The following is a 19,981-nucleotide window of genomic DNA, read 5'->3' on the forward strand; positions in this document are numbered from 1 at the left end:
TTGTAGTGTTATAATTTGTATTCGCTATAAGGCAGACTAGCATATAGTGACTTTATGTAAACAGACAAATAAGATCCTCACTGCTATAAGACAGAAACCATTTTCCCCCTGATACTATGGACTAAAGTGACCAAAGAAAAATAGGGAGACTGTGTGGGGAAAGTGGATAGAAGCTAAACATGTGTAAAACGTAGACAGGATGATTCTAACCTAGCAGAAGCTGAGGACAGATACTTTTTAGAAATGTTTGTAAAAGTCATTATTGCTTTATCCCCAAGGAGAAATTCTGATCCTCTTCAGTTTGGTCTCAGCCCATGGTCAAAGGTCAACAACTAACCACTCTGCGACTTGTCCTGCTAAGTGGTGACATTTGATAGGTTAGGGCTATTAAGCGCATTTTTCATTTCAGTGATTAAAGCTTATGTTGAGCCTATTGAAATGGCCCAATCCATAGGCATTTGTCCTCGGGATCTTAGGAGTGAAATCTGCCTGTATCATGCCTCAGTAGGTTACCTGCACCTTCCTGAAGATGGAAACACAGGTTCAGTTTGGATTGTTGGATTGGTGTTTTATGATTGAGGGACCTGATGGCAGTCAGCTCTGAGCTGTGGTACCATAATGTTGGTAAATTAAAAGCAGAGATGGACAGTAATTAACGATATAAACAGGTTTTCTTTAGGAACTGCTAGAGGAGAGAGAATGTGGTCGTATTATAGAACCAGGAGCAGCACCAGCAAGTGAAGCTCTATAGCCAAAGAGTAAGTGGGTCAGTGGATGTAAAGTTAAGGGAAAGAGATCTCAAGGGTGTGGCTTGGATTAGGAAAGATGAGAGTGAAATCAGACCCTTTGTAAGTTACCTCACTCATTACAAAGCCTGGCATCTCCAACTACCTGATATTTGCTGGGTTGCTTTCATAATGAACCTTATGGGTGGCAAACAGCAACTCTGCCATCCTAGTGTGCCCTGTGCTCACTAATGTGGATGAAACCTAGACCTGTCCTGTGCACTCGGGGTTTCAGCTTATTGCCCATTACTTCCATCTGTGCAATACTTTTAGTGTTTTGCTTAGTAATTTCACATGAAAATTTGCTCAAGAACTCTTTCTTCAAGCTTTCCAGAATATGCATTTTTATCTAAAAGAAGCATGGAAATAAAGTATGACCTTTTATAGACGTTTTATTCTGACTGTTAGATTCAGAACTCTGAAGATGCCCTTTGGAAATGACTCGTTATGTGTGCTCTGTGGCTTTTCAAGACGTAGCAAGTATTGCCTGGGTGTCATGGAAGAACATTTGATGTGCCCTGTGAACCACTTACAGCTTCTGAGAATTTAGTTCTGAAGGCTTGTGAGATTACTGAGTAGTAAAAGCAGGGTGTAGTCTAAGATTTTTCTCCTATTATTTAAAGGCTCTTATGGTCTGCCATTTGCTGTAGTCTGACAGTTATTTTAGAAACTTGGTTTTCGTTCTCATAGTTTTTTGTTTTTGTTTTTGTTTTGTTTTGTTTTGTTTTTCTAGACAGGGTTTCTCTGTATAACAGTCCTAGTTGACCTGGAACTTGCTTTGTAGACCAGGCTGGCCTGGAACTCACAGAGAGCCACTTGTCTCTACCTCCTAAGTTATGATTAAAGGCATGCATCATCATACTCGGCTGTTCTCATAATTTTTACCAAAATAATTATGTGAGAAATTTACCTTAACTTACACTCCTCCATCAAGTTGGATTTTACCTAATATTCTGTCACATCAAATATCCCTTTAATCAAACATTTTATCAATGGTACATTGTCTGCCCTTGCTTGACCAATGGGGTTATGGGCATCACCTAATATAGGAATTAGAAAATCACCAAACATCAGGCCCTGGAAACATTTGATGGGAGTATGAAAATTGGATAATGCCCTTTCAAATGCTGTAGTAGACCAAGGAGTTCTTCCAAGTGCAGTGAGTTTATTTTCTTGCGTACTGGATAGCCCAGGAGCAACTGACCACCAAACTGATCAGTACAAAGCAGAGGCTAACAAACCATAAAATAAGCACAGGCAAGCGTAATGGAAACCAAATATGCAGAGATGAGAACTATCCTAGAGAGGTATAAGGGCGCATAGGGAAATGCCACCGAGGCCTGGAAGAAGAGTAGTCTCACAACCCCGACCTCCAAGATGAAGTATCTTTTGAAAGAAAGAAGTTACAGCCTAAAATGATATATTAGAACCTATAATTTTGAATATCTTATTACTGAGAAAGAGCAGTATTATGGAAAGAACTTGGGATTTGGAACCAGACTTTTCCAATTTTGCATGCTTTTCAACTCTGCTATTTATTTAATGTCTATGTTATATTACATTGCCTCATTTCTTTGAACTTTAGTTTCCTCTTGTGTACCATCATAGGGAGACCAGTTATTTGAAATGATCAAATGGGATTGCACTTTTAAAAGCACCCAACAGTATGCCTGGTGGTACCTAAGTGCCTTTCAGTGAATGCTAAGTCCCTTTTCCGCCTCTTATCCTATTCATTCCAAAGCCCCTTCCACACCATTATCTTGTTTTATGAACACCACGGCAGGGATTCCAGGTAGGAGGCACCTGCAGTCGCTCATCCACTCGTCAGACATTTGCTGACAGCTTGTTTCCCGGATGGAAATGCGGAGGATGGCATTCAGTATTTTAAGAGGCACTTCATAAGTAGAGTGAGTTAGGATGTTGAATTTAATGGACAGTTTAGGAGGACAGAGAGGCTAGACTGGTTTCCACCTAGTGTAGTCTCTGAAATCAAATCAAGGAGGGAAAATTGATTATTTTCTGCAACAGATTATTCTCACCATTAGTCAGTAACAGTTGCCCCTTCATGGCTTTGGGCTTTCATATCCTTAGACTCAGTGAACCTCAGATTGAAGTGTTTGGAGGGAAAATTATTGTGTCTGCACTAACCACCTATAGACGTTTTTCATTGCTATTATTCCCAAACAATGACAGTGTCACAACTATTCCCATAGCATTTAAATTGTATTACTTATTATAAATAATTTGAAGATCATTTAAAGTAGATGGGAGGTGTAATAAGTTAAATTCAAATATTACACTCAGTTTTGAGCTACTGGACATTGACTTGCAGATTTTAATTATCAGTGGGATTGCTGGAACAATCCCCATTAGATACCAGAGACAGGGATAATTATAACCTTAACTTTCTCCTACCTAAGAAGATTTTTATTGTTTCTTTAAAAAGTTTGTTTAGTATGCTGCAGAGACAAGGGGGCAGGGCATTAATAGGAAAATGTGTTATATTTGTGTCCTAAAAAACCCAGGAGATACATAGAGTGTGCATGTCCATGAACACTGAATCCCTTAGCTGCTTGATCCTAGCTGGTGCTGATGCCATTACTGTATTGACTGACTTGGTCTCTTCTTTTTTTTCTCAGTTTGATAAAGGTTACGCTTATAATATCCGGCACAGCTTTGGAAAGGAAGGCAAGAGGACAGACTACACGCCTTTCAGTTGCATGAAGATTATCCTGACCAATCCGCCAAGCCAAGGGGATTATCATGGTAAGTGCTTGTGCTGGATGCCGGGAATGACTTTTCGCATTGCTGAAGGCCCTAGCTTGTGGTAGCTTCCGTCTGTGTATGTGTCAGGTTGGAGCGCCGTGACAGTGATCTGTCTTATTACTGAGCTCACTCAGCCGTGGTCAGCTTGTGCTGGAGCAGGCTTCCCAGTTCTCTGTCATCCACTGTTCCGTGTCTCGTGTTCTGCAAAGGTTTTAGAAGATAAGAGTGTTTTAGAGCTGTTTGTGCTTTTTATTAATGTTCAAAAGGCCACATGCAGAGGAGCAGTGTATTTTTTCCTTACTCCTGTCATCTAATTAACAGAGATTAAGCAGTTTAACAAGTCCCAGTGTCAAATGTATGTCAGTTTGGTTGAGTTGTTCACACACACACACACACACACACACACACACACACACACAGATTATAGTAAATTTAAATTTCTAAATTAGGCAAAGCAAGAGATTAACAATAATAGAATAATTATAGTGATGTACTATAATAATAACTGTATCAGTGTACTGTCCTTGCTTTTATATGATATGAGCTGATATGGTGTATTTTGGTACAGTGAGGCGAATGTGATAGATATAACCATTGTGATATAGTATTGGGTAGATCATGCCAGGTGACCCTAGGCCAGCTAGCTCCGATGTTCTGAATGGGTGGATGTCATGACTAGGTGAAAAAATGTTTGCAGAGACTCAATATTTGGCAGGTTTTCTTCTTTTTTCTATTGGAGGACATTTTTTTTTCATGTGTGAAAACTATAATAATAAGTTATCTCTTATTAGTTTGTCAGATTACTACCCCAGCATCGTGATCCTTTAGAGGTCATCTGGGAGTTCTTAATGCTGTGTGTTTCCTGAGGATTTCATTCCATCCCTTGTCCTTTTATAACTTCCTTGTACTCAAATGTATTTTTGTAAATATGTATAAAGGATATGCTATAAATTTTGCAGAATTCATAGTTTATAGAGATCCATAGTTTTACAATGGAGGCTTTATTTATATTTAAATTGTTTGATAAATGCTTTAGTTTGGCTTCTTGGCCCTTTTCCATTATTTTTTCATTTCCTAATTTCCACCAATTATATATAAAATGTGCAGTTACTACCAGTTAGCTTGTAGATCTATTTTTCTGTGCCTAAATAATCTCTGTTCTTCTTCATGCAAATATTTCTTATTATCCATCCTTTTATTTTGCTCATGAACTAAATGAACATAAATATACTATGTGTGACTTTTCTCTGAAGCCATTTCTAATTGTCCACAGTGTTTACTGCCATGATTCTTCAGAGTTTATAGGGGTTCTGGTCTTCAGGAGATAGGCGTAGAATTTATGTCGGAATCTGATTTGATATATTTATGTTTCTTAGAGTTTGGATATTTTTATTTCTATTATATATATCCTTCTCTTTTATGTCATTCTGCAGTAGTTTTAGACTACAGAAATGTGAGAGGTAAACTGTTATGCCTACTTTGTGATTTCCTGTTCTGTGAGAGGGTGCCAAGGGTCAGGCTGCTTTCCCTTCCTAATGAACGGCCACGAGTCTGCGAGTGCTGCGCTGTTATATGTAACTCCTGAACCTTTAGTGTCCTGATGCCTGAGCAGCTAAATCCTCCTTTAGATAGAAAGAGAAACAGTTGCACCCATGGGCAATTGAGCTTTTATTAATAAGCTGTTAGACATTAAAAGTGCTTTAGCAGCCTCTCGAGGGCGGCCCTGTGCTGAGTCCTGGTAAATGACCTTGCTGCTGTGTGGTTTGTGTTTTGTTGTCAGGGTGCCCATTCCGTCACAGTGATGCAGAGCTGCTGAAGCAGAAGATGCAGTCCTACAAGATTCCTGCCTCAGGGATCAACCAGGTAGGTCCACTTCTGCCCAGGATCCTTAGTGATTCTGCAGTAGCTCTGTCCTCTTGGATTTGTTTACAGATTGATACTGTGTCCTGTGTCAAAACTCACACCAGACTTCTGCCTTCTGGTTGAATTGATCCAACACCTAGACTTTTCAGGTTCTGAGTCCTTGGAAATTCCAGTTTTTCCATCTGCTCGGCTACAGTTTTATTTCCCTTGGTAATAAGAGAACATAGAAATTCCACCCCAACTTATTTTTCTCTGTCAGTTGAGGGCCTCACTTAAAAACATAAATGTTTAATGCATTGAGGTTTATTAGTGAAGCTGAAAATTCATGACAGAGCCTTTCATTTTGGAAAATTGTTTTCTGAGGAAAAAAATATACTTTGAAGTAATGACTGTTCTAGTAGGCTCAGTCGTTGCTAGGTTTAATCTATGTAAGTCTGATGGTAGCTTATTAGGTCTAGTACTTTTTCAAATACTTTGTTTTGTTAAGAATTTAATTAAAAATGCATGAATTGTTAACTAAATATTTAAGAGAATGCATCTTTTAGTAAGTCTATCTTTTAAAAAATTCCATGGTGTTGTTAGAACCTCTGTCTGCAATGTGATTCTGACTTGCCTTGGGTTCTACAATAGCTGACTGAGTCTTTCCTTCCTGGCCCCAGAAGAAGCTGGGACATCAAAGTCATTGAATATTCTTAAAACCCTTTTTTTTTAAGAACATCAATGTACTGGAAAAACCCTACTGTCTAATTGATTCAGCTTATCTTGTAAAGTTTTTAAGCAATGCTTAACAAAGGAGACTGTCTATAACCAATCGAGTCTGGAAAGCACTTTCTGCAAGAGCTGATCACAGGATGAGGACTTAATAGAAAGTCATGAATTCGAATCATGAATGCATAAATAAAAGGCAGGAGTGTATATTGTCATTGGCTTTCAAGTGAAAGGACCAGTACATGAGCAGTGATGGGCAACTTAGAAGTGCTTGGTTTGGGAGTTCAATTTTTGAAGTAAAGAATTTGAGTGGCAAAGAGGAGGTGGTTTTGCATCCAAATAGAGAACCTAGGGCACTTTCTAGTTACAATTATGAGTTGGAAAGACCATAAGAACGCTGAGGAGTCGTAGGTGTGACATGCCACTAGTACATAACTAGTTGGATGGTAGTGATGTCTGAAGTTGAAGTCAGCTTTTCCAAGACCAGGGTGTTATGGGAGAAGCAGGGTGGAGTAAAAGCCAAAACGGAATCCTGCCTAATGCTTACCAGAGGATAAGAGGAAGTAGGATAAAGTCTGAACAGAAATGGGAACACAGGGAGGACACCATGAAGAAAAAAAAAAAACTTTTGAATTATAGGCATAGATGAGGGAAAAGAACTCCAAGTCAATGACATAGATCAGATCTTCAACAAGATCATAGAAGAAAATGTCCCCCAAACTAAGGAAAGACAGGCCCACACAGATATAAGAAATACCCAGAACACCAAATAGACAAAACCATAAAAGAAAATTCCCACACCATATCAAAGTTAAACACTAAGTATACATAACAAAGAAAGTATAGTGAAAAGTTCAAGGGAAAAAAAAACAAAACAAGTCACATACAAAAAAAAAATACATTAGAGCTACAGCTGACTTCTTATTGGAAACTTTGAAAGCTAGAAGATCCTGAAGGAATACATTCCAAGTCCTAAAATACTTATGATGACCAGCCTGGGTTAATATACCCAGCAAAACTATCTGCCATAATTGAAGAAGAAATGCATTAAAAATATTCCATGACATAAACACACACACACACACTCAACAAACCAAACCTAAAGAAGCAGTATTTCAGGCTAAAGAGAGGAGTGAGGATAGCAGAATAATTTTGAAAAGAAATATGAGGCTATAATTATTTTTAAAAATACCAAACCAAAAATACAAAACCACCAAAAATCAGCAACACAATGATGATAACACACAAATTTTATCAATAGCTTTAAATACCAGTGGTCACAATTCTCCAGTCAAGACACAGACAGATTGAATAATTAACAACTAAGGTTGCTTCAAGCTCTGACCTTGAATTAACAAAACACCTGGGAAAATGACCTCATGTATTTTTCTCAAGGGGCAACCAGGTATTTGTTTGTTGGGGCAGTCAGCCTGCTTTGAATTTTTTTCTGGAGTCTCAAATTAGCTGTCTGTGTAAAAGGCTGTCTTTGTGACTGAGAATACTAGTATTTATTATGTCAGTCTGAATAATGTAAAGTATCCTAGCATTATTTCTATTCATCAAAATTATGCAGTTAAGCAGAAATCATCTTCCTGACCACCCACAGCTATGTGTGCCTGATAAATGAAATATATACGTGAGATAAACATACAAGCAGTGGGAAAACACCCATGGCAGTTCTTAGGGAAGAAATGCTTGAAGTAGTATCTGGAAAACTAGCGCAAGACAAGGAAATTAAATGGATATAAATAGAAAAGCTTTTCATTTCTTTATTGAGTTAGTCTTTGATCCAATTATTTAGTAGTGGGTTGTTTACTTTCCATGAGTTTATGTATTTTCTATCAATCACCATTGACTTCCAGCTTCATCCTTTTACTAAGGATTTTATTTTATTTTTCCTGTCTGTCTTGAGACTTGTTTTGTGGTCTGTTTTGGAGAATATTCCATGACTGCTGAGAAGAATGTGTATTCTGTGCTTGGGTTGGATGTTCTGTAAATATCCATTTGTCCTAATACTTTCAACTTCTTATGTGTCTCTGTCCTGTCTTGACTTTACGTTGATGTGTGAATGGGATATTAGAAGTAGTCTCAGCTCAGCTAGGGCTAGGTTCATCCTCTGAGCACAGGAGCAAACTTGTAGAGTTAGAAAGCTTTCTCTGAAAACCCTCAGAAGTCTAGGGAAGGCTCACATGGTTCTGTAGATGTTACTGCAGTGGCAGGGGCTAGTATCACAGTGCCACATGAAGGAGGTACATAGTACCCAGGTCCTCAGGTAGCAGGGATGGGACCTAGTGCCTGCAACAGCATACCAGGATACAGGGGTGCTCAGGCAGGGAGGATGGGGGTCCCTTCCTGGGCATGGTGTGCATGGTGCCAAGCAGCAGGGTGGAGCTGCAGCAGGAATGGGGGTCACTACCTGGGGTGGGCCACAAGCCTTGCTCCTACTTATTTGATTTCTATGTGTATGAAGGCACACATGTCACAGTGGAGGTCAGAGGCAATTTTGAGAAGTAAGTTTTCTCCACCATGTGTGTTCCTGGTATGGAACTCACACTGTCAGCACCTTTAACTACCAAGCCATCTTACAAGTCCAATTTTCAGTTTTTTTTCCTTGACAAAATAAAAAAAATATAATTCTGTGATGAAAATGTCATGTTTTGAAATACCCAAATTTTAAGAATATGTGATCAAAATATTGGAATAAGTCACATATCAGAGTCCAATGTAGTGATTTTTTTTTAAAAAAAAATCTCTATAGATAGGCTGGTTGTCTATCATCTTTAAGTAGGTATCTGTTCACTTGTTTGGCTCAGTTTGAGTGTAATAGTTCTTTTATTTTGTATATGAGGCCCTTATTAGATAGATGATTGAAAATGTACTTTCCCTTCCTATAGGTTATTAATTTCTTGGTAATGCAATTTGATGGAAACATATTTGAGCGTGGGTGAAGTCTGGTGTGTCTTCTTTTGTTTCACATGTTTCTGGTGTTATATCATTGCCAGAATTAAGGTCATGAAGATTGACACTTAGATTTTCCTGTATTGGCTTTAGAGCTTTGGCTTTGAAATTTAGATCTTTAGTCTGTTTTGAATTAATTTTTGTGTGTAGTGTGATGTTGAGAGTCACTTTGTATTTGTATGTTGATGTCCATTGAAGAGGTGGCTTGCTACTTGATAGTCTCGACGAAGTGAACTATATCTAGAGACGTAGTTAACCTAGGAGTAGAAACTTCAAAATACACAAAGTGAATTGGATATAGGTATGTAAAGTACTTTCTGAACTATTAATTCCATTGTTTTGGTCTGTATGTCTGTCTTGATACTAATACTACAGTTCGGATATCATAGCCTTGTAATGGGTTTTGAAAACCTAGAGGTGTGAATTCTTCAATTCTGTTCCTCCTTTTAAATATTGTTTTGACCATTTGGAGCCTGTTTTTATTTTCTCTGTATGTCAGGATCAGCGTTAGGACTTTGATGGAAACACAATGTGTTTGGGTGGTAATGACTGCTGAGCATTGCCTGCCAGTACCCGACACAGGACATCTTTTCTTTTTCTCAGTTCCTTCGGTTCCTTCCTTGTGTTTTATACTTTCCAGCATACACACTGTTTGCTTTATGACTAAATGCATTCCTCGTACTTTGTAATAGAAATGTTTTCTTCTTTCTCTGGCCATTCATTACTGGTGTTAGAAATACAGCTGATTTTTATTCATGTGTCTTCTAGCCTTGCCAGGTTAGTTTATTGTACTAGGTTTCTGTGGATTCTGTAAGAACAGGCCTTCTGAGAATGGATGCGGTATTACAGCCCTTCCATTTGGGTGCCTGCTATTTCTTGTGTAATTGTCTTCTCTGACTCGAAATTCCAGTACTGTGCAGAGAGTAGGAAGGGAAAAGAAAGTATCTTGATCTTGTTCCTACTGGTAGGGAATGGCTTTCAGTCTTCTCCAAGGTGTACTATTAACTGTGGATTTTCATATGCATTCTTTATAATTCTGAGTAAATTCCTCCTACTTCTAGCTTAACTGGGAGTTTTTGTTTGAATAGCGAAAAGACATTGGATGTTTCAGGTGCCTCTTGGGCACCAATCGAGGTGAGTCACATGTTCTTTTTTAGCCTCACTGTATTGAGGTTTATGTTTGAACCACCTAGCATCACTACATGGGCACTTGGGCATAACTTCTAATCCTTGTAAATGTGTTGCTGGATTCGATTTATCAGTGTTTTGTTGATTTTTCATTATGAGGGACTAAGCCCAGGCCTTGCTCATACCAGACACACCCTCCCACTGAACTGTAGCCGTGGCCCAGACTTGCTAGTGTTTTATTGAGGACTTCTGTCTACACATTCATAAGGGCTCGCTATCTGCTGCTTTCTCATGACATCTTTTTAAAGTGTTACTGTCTTTGGGAGGTTTTTAAATTGTGATTTGATTTGTGCTTGTTATTCTTTATTTTGATGGTCTATCTATTCTTGGATCCATTTTGTCAATTTATATTTCTAGGAATTTGTCTATTTCATCTATGTTCTAGCAGTCACATAATTGCAGTGTTTGTTAGGAGATTTTCATGGTTTCTTTTAACTCTTTGAACGTATTTAAGTTGTGTCTGTCTTACCTTTTGTGAATTCCTCCTGTGAGTGGGTCATGCTTTCTAGTTTCTTTGCATGTTTCATATTTTCTAGAAAACTAGAGAATCTGGGTATGAAGGTGTCTAACTGTAGAGGTTCAGGTGTTTTGGTGTGACCTGATCTTACTGTCTGGTGTAGCAGACAGAACCACATGGACTACAGATGTAGTAATATGACTGACTGGTGTGGGCTGACTAACTCTTGAATTGCTAATTTCTCCAATGAAGTATGGAAAGGCTGTGTGTTAGTAAAGCAGTTCTTGGGAGGCTGTATGTATTTACTCATTTCTCTCATGTGGTATCACCCGTCAAACAGCTGTTGAGGGGCTACACCTGTTGTGTGGAGCTGGGCGGACCTGGCTCTCAAGCTGTCGGAGTCAGCTCTACTGTACCACTGTAAATGTTAAACAAACCAGCTAACCCTCCATATAGAAAAGCACTGGAAAATAGCTTAGCAATCTGTAGGTTGATTACACGCTAGAGATGACAATATTTTGACATTTTTGTTTTAAACTATTAAAAGTAATTATCTGTTTCATTTGAGCCTTTTTCCTGTGGTCATAGAGAATGTAAGATCCGAGCTGTGTTCTGAGTTATGTCATCATAGGGGAGCCCACTCACAGCCGTGATCTCTGAGTTCCGAGCACTGGCCATATCTCATGAGCAGAGTGATTGCTTCTACAGGTGCCTTGTATTTGCTCCCGCTTAGAATTGTGTTTAGTTTTCTACAAGTAACAATTTTACAGACCTCACTATAAGAGTAGAAATAAATTGCTTATTATCAAGTTTGTTGACAGAAATCATGTTATTTATGAATGTCTTTAATTTCTTTTTCATTATAGTGTTTTTCAGTAGAGAAGGCATATTTGCTGTACATCAGCATAACCATTAATAATTATTTCTAAAGTGCATCTAATTAGTGCTTACAAGAAATTAAGTAGTGATGTCAAAGCCATCAAGTGTGAAAAAGTATGTGTTCTTTGTACTTTTGGGAGGCTAGTGAACTTGCTTTTCACAGTCCAAAAATTTTCAGGCAATTACTGTATTAAATCTAAACTGGTAAGTGCCTTTTAATGAAGAAATCCCTCAAAATGGACAGTTTGAAAGGCTTAAAGGTAGCTCTGTCAGAATTTCATGATCACGCTGACAGGTGCTTCAATAAAGGCACATAACTCCTTATTTGAAGTGTGTATAAATTTGAACTACCAAAGATAGTATCAGATGAGGGCTGCTTACCGGTGGGGGTGACATCCACTCTCCATTGCTGAGGGAGCAGTGTTTGCTATAAGTACTCCTTCTGCCTCGACGGCAGCTCCTGCTGCTGTTCTTCATGGTGTAGCTGAAAATGGGCCTTTCCACTAGTACGTCTCAGAGCTTCAGTAGAGGAAAGAGGTGATAGCCATGATTGTGTTTTTGCTTATATCACCAAGACCTCAAACATATAATTTAATTTTTAAATTTCATTTTACTTTTTAGAGGCCACAGATAGTTATTTTAAAAATTTTAAATATTATTCAAGATACATAGTTCAAGGAAAAATCATATATAAACTTGAATGAAAATATTCGCTAAGCAGAAATTTCATTGAATAGTATTTGGTACTGTTCACATAAATTTAGCCTGTCTACTTCATAAAACTACTTTTCTAACATACTTCTTTTTGTGACCATTTTTATGAGGTATTTTGTCAAAGCTCCCACCACTTTTGGAGAAACAGACTTCAATAGAAAATTAAGTAGCTATTCATTGTTGCAAGAAAGCTGCTTGTTGGTTCCCAGCTGCTCAGCCCTGGAATAATCACACAGAAACTATATTATTTAAATCCCTGCTTGGCCTACTAGCTCTAACTTCTTATTGGCTAGTTTTTACATCTTAATTTAACCTATTTCTATTAATCTGTGTATCACCATGTGGTTGTGGCTTACAGGCAAGGTTTGGCTTCTGTCGCTGGCAGGTCTACATGGCTTTTTTTTTTCTAGCAGGTCTATATGGCTTCTTTCTGACTCCGTCTTCTTCCTCCCAGCATTCAGTTTAGATCCCTCCGCCCGCGCACCTATCTACCTCTGTTCCCTGTGCAGGCCCAAAACAGTTTCTTTATTAACTAATGGTGTTAACAGCATACAGAGAGGAATTCCACATCACTTCCCCTTTTCTGTGTAAATAAAAAAAGAAGGTTTTACATAATGCAAATACTTCAGATTTTTAATCTTCTCAGCACTGAGCAATTTTAGAGCTATGATATTTACCATCAGTTTTACAGTGCACTTCTTGTTAGATAATTCTCTCTCTCTCTCTCTCTCTCTATATATATATATATATGTGTGTGTGTGTGTATGTGGTGTGTGTGTGTGTTTTATGTGTTTTTATATGTAATACAATCCATATGTATATGCATATAGTACATATACTCCTTTCAGTACCCTCATCCTTGGAAAGCAATTAAGTGGCAGGTTGCAAGCATGACTTCTTTTTTTTTTTATTATACTAGCATGTTTATTAGATACACTTCTATTTTATAAGACCTTTATAAATAATAATGAAATCAATATAAGTGTCTTTCACAGGCCTATAAAGATTATAGGGCATAGGAGTTCTGAACTGTCTGTTTTTTTTTTTTAAACGGGACAAAGAGTATACATAGCAGAGCAATAATTAGTAACTGAACCCTGGAGCTGAGGGTCAACACTACTGCCTGCCATGCCTGTAAGCAGGTTCGTCACCTGTGTCCCCAGCTGTCCTTCTTCCAGTTCCTAGTTCACTCAGTTGTTGCTGTTTCCTAACCATAAAGTAGCGATATTAATCTGAACTGAGAAGTCAGTGTTGGGACAGCAGTTTAAATTGTTTTGTAAGAGTTTTCAGTACCTGTTTTACTGTAATAAAGAATAAAGAATAAATATCAGTGTAGTTGCGGTATCACAGATCCAAAGGCAAGCAGAAGAAAATCCGTCACATAGGGGACAGTGCTTGAGTCAGGATTGAATGCTGAGTAGGGTTTCCCAGTGGCAGGAAGTGAGGCTATGAGACAACCAAACCCACACTCACATAAATGAACAGCCATTTGTCTGGTACAGTGGCTCAGTGGCTCAGCAGGCCATGCAAGCTTGGTGACCTGACTCTTGAGTTCCGGAATCCATATGAAATGTGGAGGGAGAGACCCAGCTCCAGTTAGTTGTCCTCTGGCCGCCTTCTGAGCAACGGGAAACTCGTGCCCCTTTTCCAAACGGTTATTCCCAAACTCTTAAAATAAATAACAGTTTGGAGATAACTATATTCCAGTTGCTGTCAAAGACACTAGGAATATTGTGAGAGGTGATGCTAAAGAGACCTACCCGGTGGAGCTCACACTGCAGTGGGGAGCCAGGCAGGCAAGTGCCAACTACAGCATGATAAGGGGCCAGGAGGAGCCCTTTGGGAGACCTGGTCGGAGTGTGTTCTGGGTGGCATGAGGCAACACAGAGCTAGCACCATGTTGGTAAATATTACCACCAAAAATTCAGGTAATTCTGGATTAAACCAAACTAACATATTTGACAAGAGACTCCCAGAGATGTTACCACTAGGATTTATGAGCTAAAATTCCACTAAACATTGTAGAAAAGCCTGGAGCAGCTGTGAGGACCCCGTGGGCAGATGAGCCAGAGCAGAGCCCAGGGAGGGAGACTAGGTCTGATGAGAAGGCCTGGATTGTGCAGATTAGTATGTGCTCCTTCTCTGGTGGGCGCTGGAATGCAGGGTTGGGTTGGCTTTTAGGAGTGACGCTGGTGGCTGTGTAGGCTCTTGTAAGGGAAAATCAGGAAGCCTATTATAAGAGAGAGAATGATGGGGCTGAGCAGTAGAGAGGAAAGGGGAAACTTAAAGATATTTGGAAGTAAAATCAGCTCAGAACTGTATTTATAAACAATAAAAAATAAGTATAGTAAAATGCTTGAGATGGGATGTTCTTAAGAAAATGAAAGTATATTTTCAAGAGGGGAAACCTGGCCTTAGTCTCTCTGGTGAAGATCACAGCAGAGGTCCGAGGTTTCTACTGGTTGTGCCATGCCAGGCATGTGAGAAACAGAGAGCTCTATGTGCAGATGTGTCCCATACTTCATACCTCTGCCCAGCATTTCTTTCACTTTTGAAATAAGGAAGCTCAGAAATGGAGTGGAAAATCTTTGTGGGCTAGTTTTGGACAGTTGAACTTTTTAAGAAGAATCAAGGCTGTTCTTGCTTCTACATTAAGACAGACGACCTTGAATTAGAGACACACTAGCATCTCTCTAATTGGCGGGTGCAGCATATGTAGCTGTGCCTGTGCAGTCCACCAGTCACCAGAGCCAAGGGTGGGCAGGTGGCTGCTTCCTGCTGCCAAGTCATCCTTGAGCATCTTTGGCAGGCACTGGAGTAAACGGTGGCAGGAAGCGGCACCTGCTCTCCAAGTTAGGCTTGGAGCGTGTGCTGTGCACTGATATTTATGTTTGTTTCTGTTGTTGTGTGGCATTTCCCTCGGGTGTTGGAGACTGTCATATATGTTGATTGACTGGCAAAGATCAGTCTGATAGATCACAGTCATTCAAATCATAAAAACAGTTATTTATCTTTAAAGACATCTTGGTTATGCCCCTTCATTAGAATTCCTTCCCAGGTGTGGTGGCATGTGTCTGTAAGACCAGCACTTGGGAGGCTTGAAGCAGAAGGGCCATGAACTTGAAGCTAGCCTGGGCTACATAGACTTGTGACAGCCTGCACAACCCCTGCCCAGGTTCATAGCAGAGAGATCCAAGCACTAAGAAGAGGAAGTGAACACAAAGTCCCACCCCTAACCAAGAAGCTATTTGCAATTGGCATCTGCTGGGAAAGGGGAAATCCACCTTCTCCAATATGTCTCACTGGAAAGATCAGCTATACCCTAGGATAGGCACCATGCCCAGGAGTACTCAGCCAACGCAACACAGACTCTGTGTAGCTTTTTCAGGGGGTGGTGGTATTTTTTCTTTGTTTGTTTGTTTTTCATTTGTTTGGTGAGGGAGAGGGTGGAGACAAGGGGAGAGAGACACACAAGAACATGAAGTTATATGGGTAGGGAGAAGACCAGGGGGGAGTTGAAGGAGGAAGAAACATGATCAAAATATATTATATAAAAGAAATTTAAATAAAAGGATAATGATAAAAAGAGAAGGAAATAGTAATTCTCTTAGCGAAATAACCAGAAACTTGTCTCGAGGATAAAGTATAATTAATTTCCTTTACTAAACATAGTGAATACAAATTGATGAACTTTTTTGTGAAGATGAAAAGATAAATTATTTTATTTTTAAAAGTTTAGAATTCTTCTTGGTGGATTTTAGTACCTAATAGAGAATGACTAAAATTCGAGGGGAAAATCAAGGAATATACATAACATTACATAGTCCTTCTGCACTAGTAAGAGCCAAGCTGCCAAATGATGCTCCTGCATCTCAATTTTACTCTAAATATTGGTATGAAAAACTAAATTTACTACTGTTTCCGAAATAGTCTTAGCTCTTCATGCAATGTTTTCTTTGATAATTTTATGTTTTCAAAATTGATGTGATTGTTTAGTTTAGCTTTTTTTTTTTTTTTTCTGGAGCATGATTAGAAAATTTGTTAGGCAGGCCTCAGAGTTGCCTGTGCCTTATTTCCCTTGGCCTTGGGGGGTGCTGTCCTCTGGAAATAGTGCTGTCTGGAAGAGGAAGTAGGGTTTGCTGGGGTCTTTCAGAATGGAGCAGGAGGATTGAAGAGTCCTTGCCATTGCTGTTAGAGGGCCCTCTGTGGGCTGCAGCAGCCACAGCACAGGAGCAGCAGACTGCAGACTCCGTGGCTCTTTCCTCATTTCCCCACCTGGTTCACTCTTCTCACAGGCTCCTCCACACTGTCTTCTTGACCTGCGTTCCTGCTTTTGTGTGGTTTGTGTTTCCCTGAGCCCTCTATTTCTTATCCTTACTCTAGGTCTGTCTCTGCTGCCATCCTTGGAAGCACACATCTGGGTATGCTTTCAGTGTTTGCACAAGCCTAGCCTCACTGTGGTGAGCACCGTGGAAAGGATCAGCAGTTCTTAGAACCCCGTGGCACTGAGCTGCTATGGCTTTTGAGTCTTTCTGGCTTCCATTCTTGTCTTATAGTAGCTTCCTTTCATTTCTGTCATCCTTAACAGAAGCCAGCTGATGGGACTTCACTATCTTGGACCTTCATCCTTCCAAATTGTGAGCTAATGACCCTTTATTAACTCAAGTACCCAATTCTGAGCATTTGTTATGGGAACATAAAGTGAGCTAATCTAGGGAGTGATCTCTTCGTGGTCTTCAGACTAGATGCTGGAGAAACAGCACTGTTAAGTTGCTGCCTCATTCTTTCCCCAACTCTCCCCTTTGGAACACTTTGATTCTAGCCCAAACTCTGTTCCTGAAAGTCTGTCTTGGGTGTCTCCTAGCCTTTCTTGGATTCTGGTATTTACTGAATTGTGCTTTTTATCACAAATTAGAGTATTTGGGGCATATCTTGATTTTCCTTTCATTTCTAACTTTATATTTCCTGCTTTAGAGTCATTCTGTCCAAAAGCAGGTTGTTTCAGTGCCCATCTTGTCTTAATACAATGTTTAATGTTTGTATCAGGAATTCCACAAAGTTAAGAGCAAACCTACATCAAGTTGCACTACACAGGCAAATGCTAGTACTTCGGAACCGCTTGTAAAATTTCTGAAGTCAGCAGAGTGGGCCTACACACACAATGTTAGCATTATAGCTCTATAACTGTGCTGTTGTTCGAAATCCACTCAACTAGCAGTGTTTAGTGACTGGTATATGTTATTGGGCGTATTTTATATTTATTTTATATAAGAAATAAATGTCAATATATAAGAAACAGCTGAACCAAGAGCCACAGGACCAGGAAGTTGGCGGCAGGGCTGTGTCGTTTGTATTGGACAGGGAAGCTGCACTCATGAAACCTTAATAGTATGGCTGCCTAAACAAGACCTGAACATTGTCAACACTAGTTGACATGCCAGTGTTGATGGAGGAGATCTCACAAGTCCCCAACCCTAGATGAAAGGCTACAGGCAGTTAATGATTGCTGAAAGAGGGAGAATCAGTCTTCCCCAAGATGGACCGCCTAATTGGTTTATCCAGTGCCAAGTGTCAGCCCTAAGAGCATATACACATAAACAACAGTGAGTGCACTGAGCAGACTGCAGTCATAATCACAGAAAAGAGAGCACAGTGCAGATAATGCATGGAAGTAGGGGGTGGGTTTAGAGTTAGGGGAGGAGCAGCGGGAGTCAGGAGCAGGACAGGGTATTAGAGGACTGAAGAAGACCAAGTGTGGCACAAATACGTATCAAGTGTCGTGATGAAACCCTTTAGTTTGTACAGTTAGTAAGTCAAAGTGGAAAGGCTTTATATGTGCCTTGAGCCCTGTTGCTGAAGAGTTCTTACCATTCTCTTAGAATTCTTTAAAAAAAAAAAAAACCTAGTTTATGATATTTAGGAAGTGGTCGGGAATTGAGGATGAGTTTAGAAGTGTCAGAGTCGACTCTGGTCGGGCATTTTCATAGAAAGTGCCCGCTTTAAGAAACAGTGTCTGACTCTCAGGAAACGCTTCATCTCCAAGTCTGAGTACTTCCCAATCCTCCTCTGTTCTCCTCCTGGTGGGGTCCGCTGGGCAGCCCTACAGTCTGCTGACCCTAGTAGTGAAGACCTACTGCACTTCACGGTGAGTCTGGCACGAGTGAGGCAGTTCATCACCCTGGGCTGAAAGAGCACCTGCCTTCCTGCCTTCCTACAATATAGATCGTAGTCTGGACTCTTAGTAATTGTGCTCTTTGGTCGGTTGACATTTTCTTTTTAATTTTAAAAACATGTAAGTTGTTTCTATGTTCCTCTATGGAATGCTAGATTAAGCTGCTCATGATTTCTTAATTCTTTTCAAAATTGATCCTGTCCCTAATGAGACCTTCAGGCAGCTTTATTTGAACAGGATGTTCTTGTCTGAAGTGAAGATAGCATCCCAACTGCCCCAGAGCAGAGCACGCTCTCTGTCTCTCAGAGTTCTCCTTGGCTCGCTCCCCTCTCCCCACATCCCATATATTCTCTTTTAACCTCCTCTGCTTCATCCCCTTCATTCTAAATTTGTCAGTTTTTCTTGCCAGAAAACAAAAAGAAAACCCACTATAGCTTGTTTTCATCATCTCTTCACAATTATAGTCTTGTTATCTCAAACATGCTGTAGTATGACTAGTAAAATAGTCGTCTATTTAATATAGAGGGCTGCATGATTTCAAGACAAAATATTTTTGTTAAAAAAGAGCCGCCTCCATAGAGTGGTGGTAGAAACAGCTGTGTTCTTAAACCGCCAACATTTTCAGTTAAGTCTGTGTTTCTCATAGTCTGTGTCTTCCTTGTCAGCTCACATGTGTCTAGTCACTTCTGCAGAGTGGTTTAACTGACACCGTGACATAACCCAGGCTCACCTGGGAAGCGTCTTAAAGAAGGGTTGTCTGGATCATGCTGGTCTGTTGGGTTCGTGTATGGGGTTATTGCAATTGTTAGTTGATATCAGAAGACCAAGCCAGTTGTGACCAGCACCATTGTTTTGATTTTACATAAAAGGAACATAAATATACCACACAGTTCAGCTTTATTTCTGTGAATTTATTTTGTCTTCAGTTAATTTATGGGATCAGATCTTAAATCTGTGTTTGAAGTCTTCTTTGAAATGACAGTTTATATGTGTCAATCTGTTGTGTTTGTTATCCAGTAATTAGCTTCAAATTCATCACTGCACAGCTTTAATGGCTGTTGGACAAGCATTGGGGTATAAGCTCAAAGTGTTGGCATTACTTACAAAATTTTATGTATTGATTTATGTATTGTCATTTATTTTTAATGAATTTATTTTTCATTTTTCTCTAATTGAGGAAAAATGGGTCATGGAGGTAGATGGAATCCTGCATTCTGTGACAGGTTGATATTTACACAAATCTTTTAGATTGAAGTTAATTGAAAGTGGTATGAAATTTGTATATACAACAACCAGAGGAAAGCAGTCCCTTAGCAGATTTTTGCTGGTGCCCAATGCCCCTTCTGCAGCTATAATTTCCTTATGTTATGTCAAAACTGTAAAGCAGTATTCCCTGATGGGGATAGCAAGAATTCAAGACTTCCTTTCTTTGATGGCAGGAAGGTTAGCCTTTTGAAAGGCAGTACAAATTAACAATTTTCTAGAATTCTA

General features: G+C 39.5%; 1 protein-coding gene across 1 annotated transcript in view; it reads left to right on the top strand.

The window, feature by feature from the left end:
• The window catches only part of Prim2 (DNA primase subunit 2), a 174,818-nt gene that overhangs the window by 146,895 nt on the left and 7,942 nt on the right, over window positions 1–19,981 (top strand). Inside the window, exons 11-12 of the mRNA XM_050134776.1 lie at window positions 3,425–3,551; window positions 5,332–5,414. Coding sequence (XP_049990733.1) covers window positions 3,425–3,551; window positions 5,332–5,414 — 210 coding nt within the window. The remainder of the gene's footprint in view (window positions 1–3,424; window positions 3,552–5,331; window positions 5,415–19,981) is intronic.

The sequence above is a fragment of the Alexandromys fortis genome, unplaced genomic scaffold (genome assembly GCF_014885135.2).
Source record: "Alexandromys fortis isolate MF-2015 unplaced genomic scaffold, M_Fortis_MF-2015_v1.1 scaffold_20, whole genome shotgun sequence".
NCBI classification, from domain to species: Eukaryota; Metazoa; Chordata; class Mammalia; order Rodentia; family Cricetidae; genus Alexandromys; species Alexandromys fortis.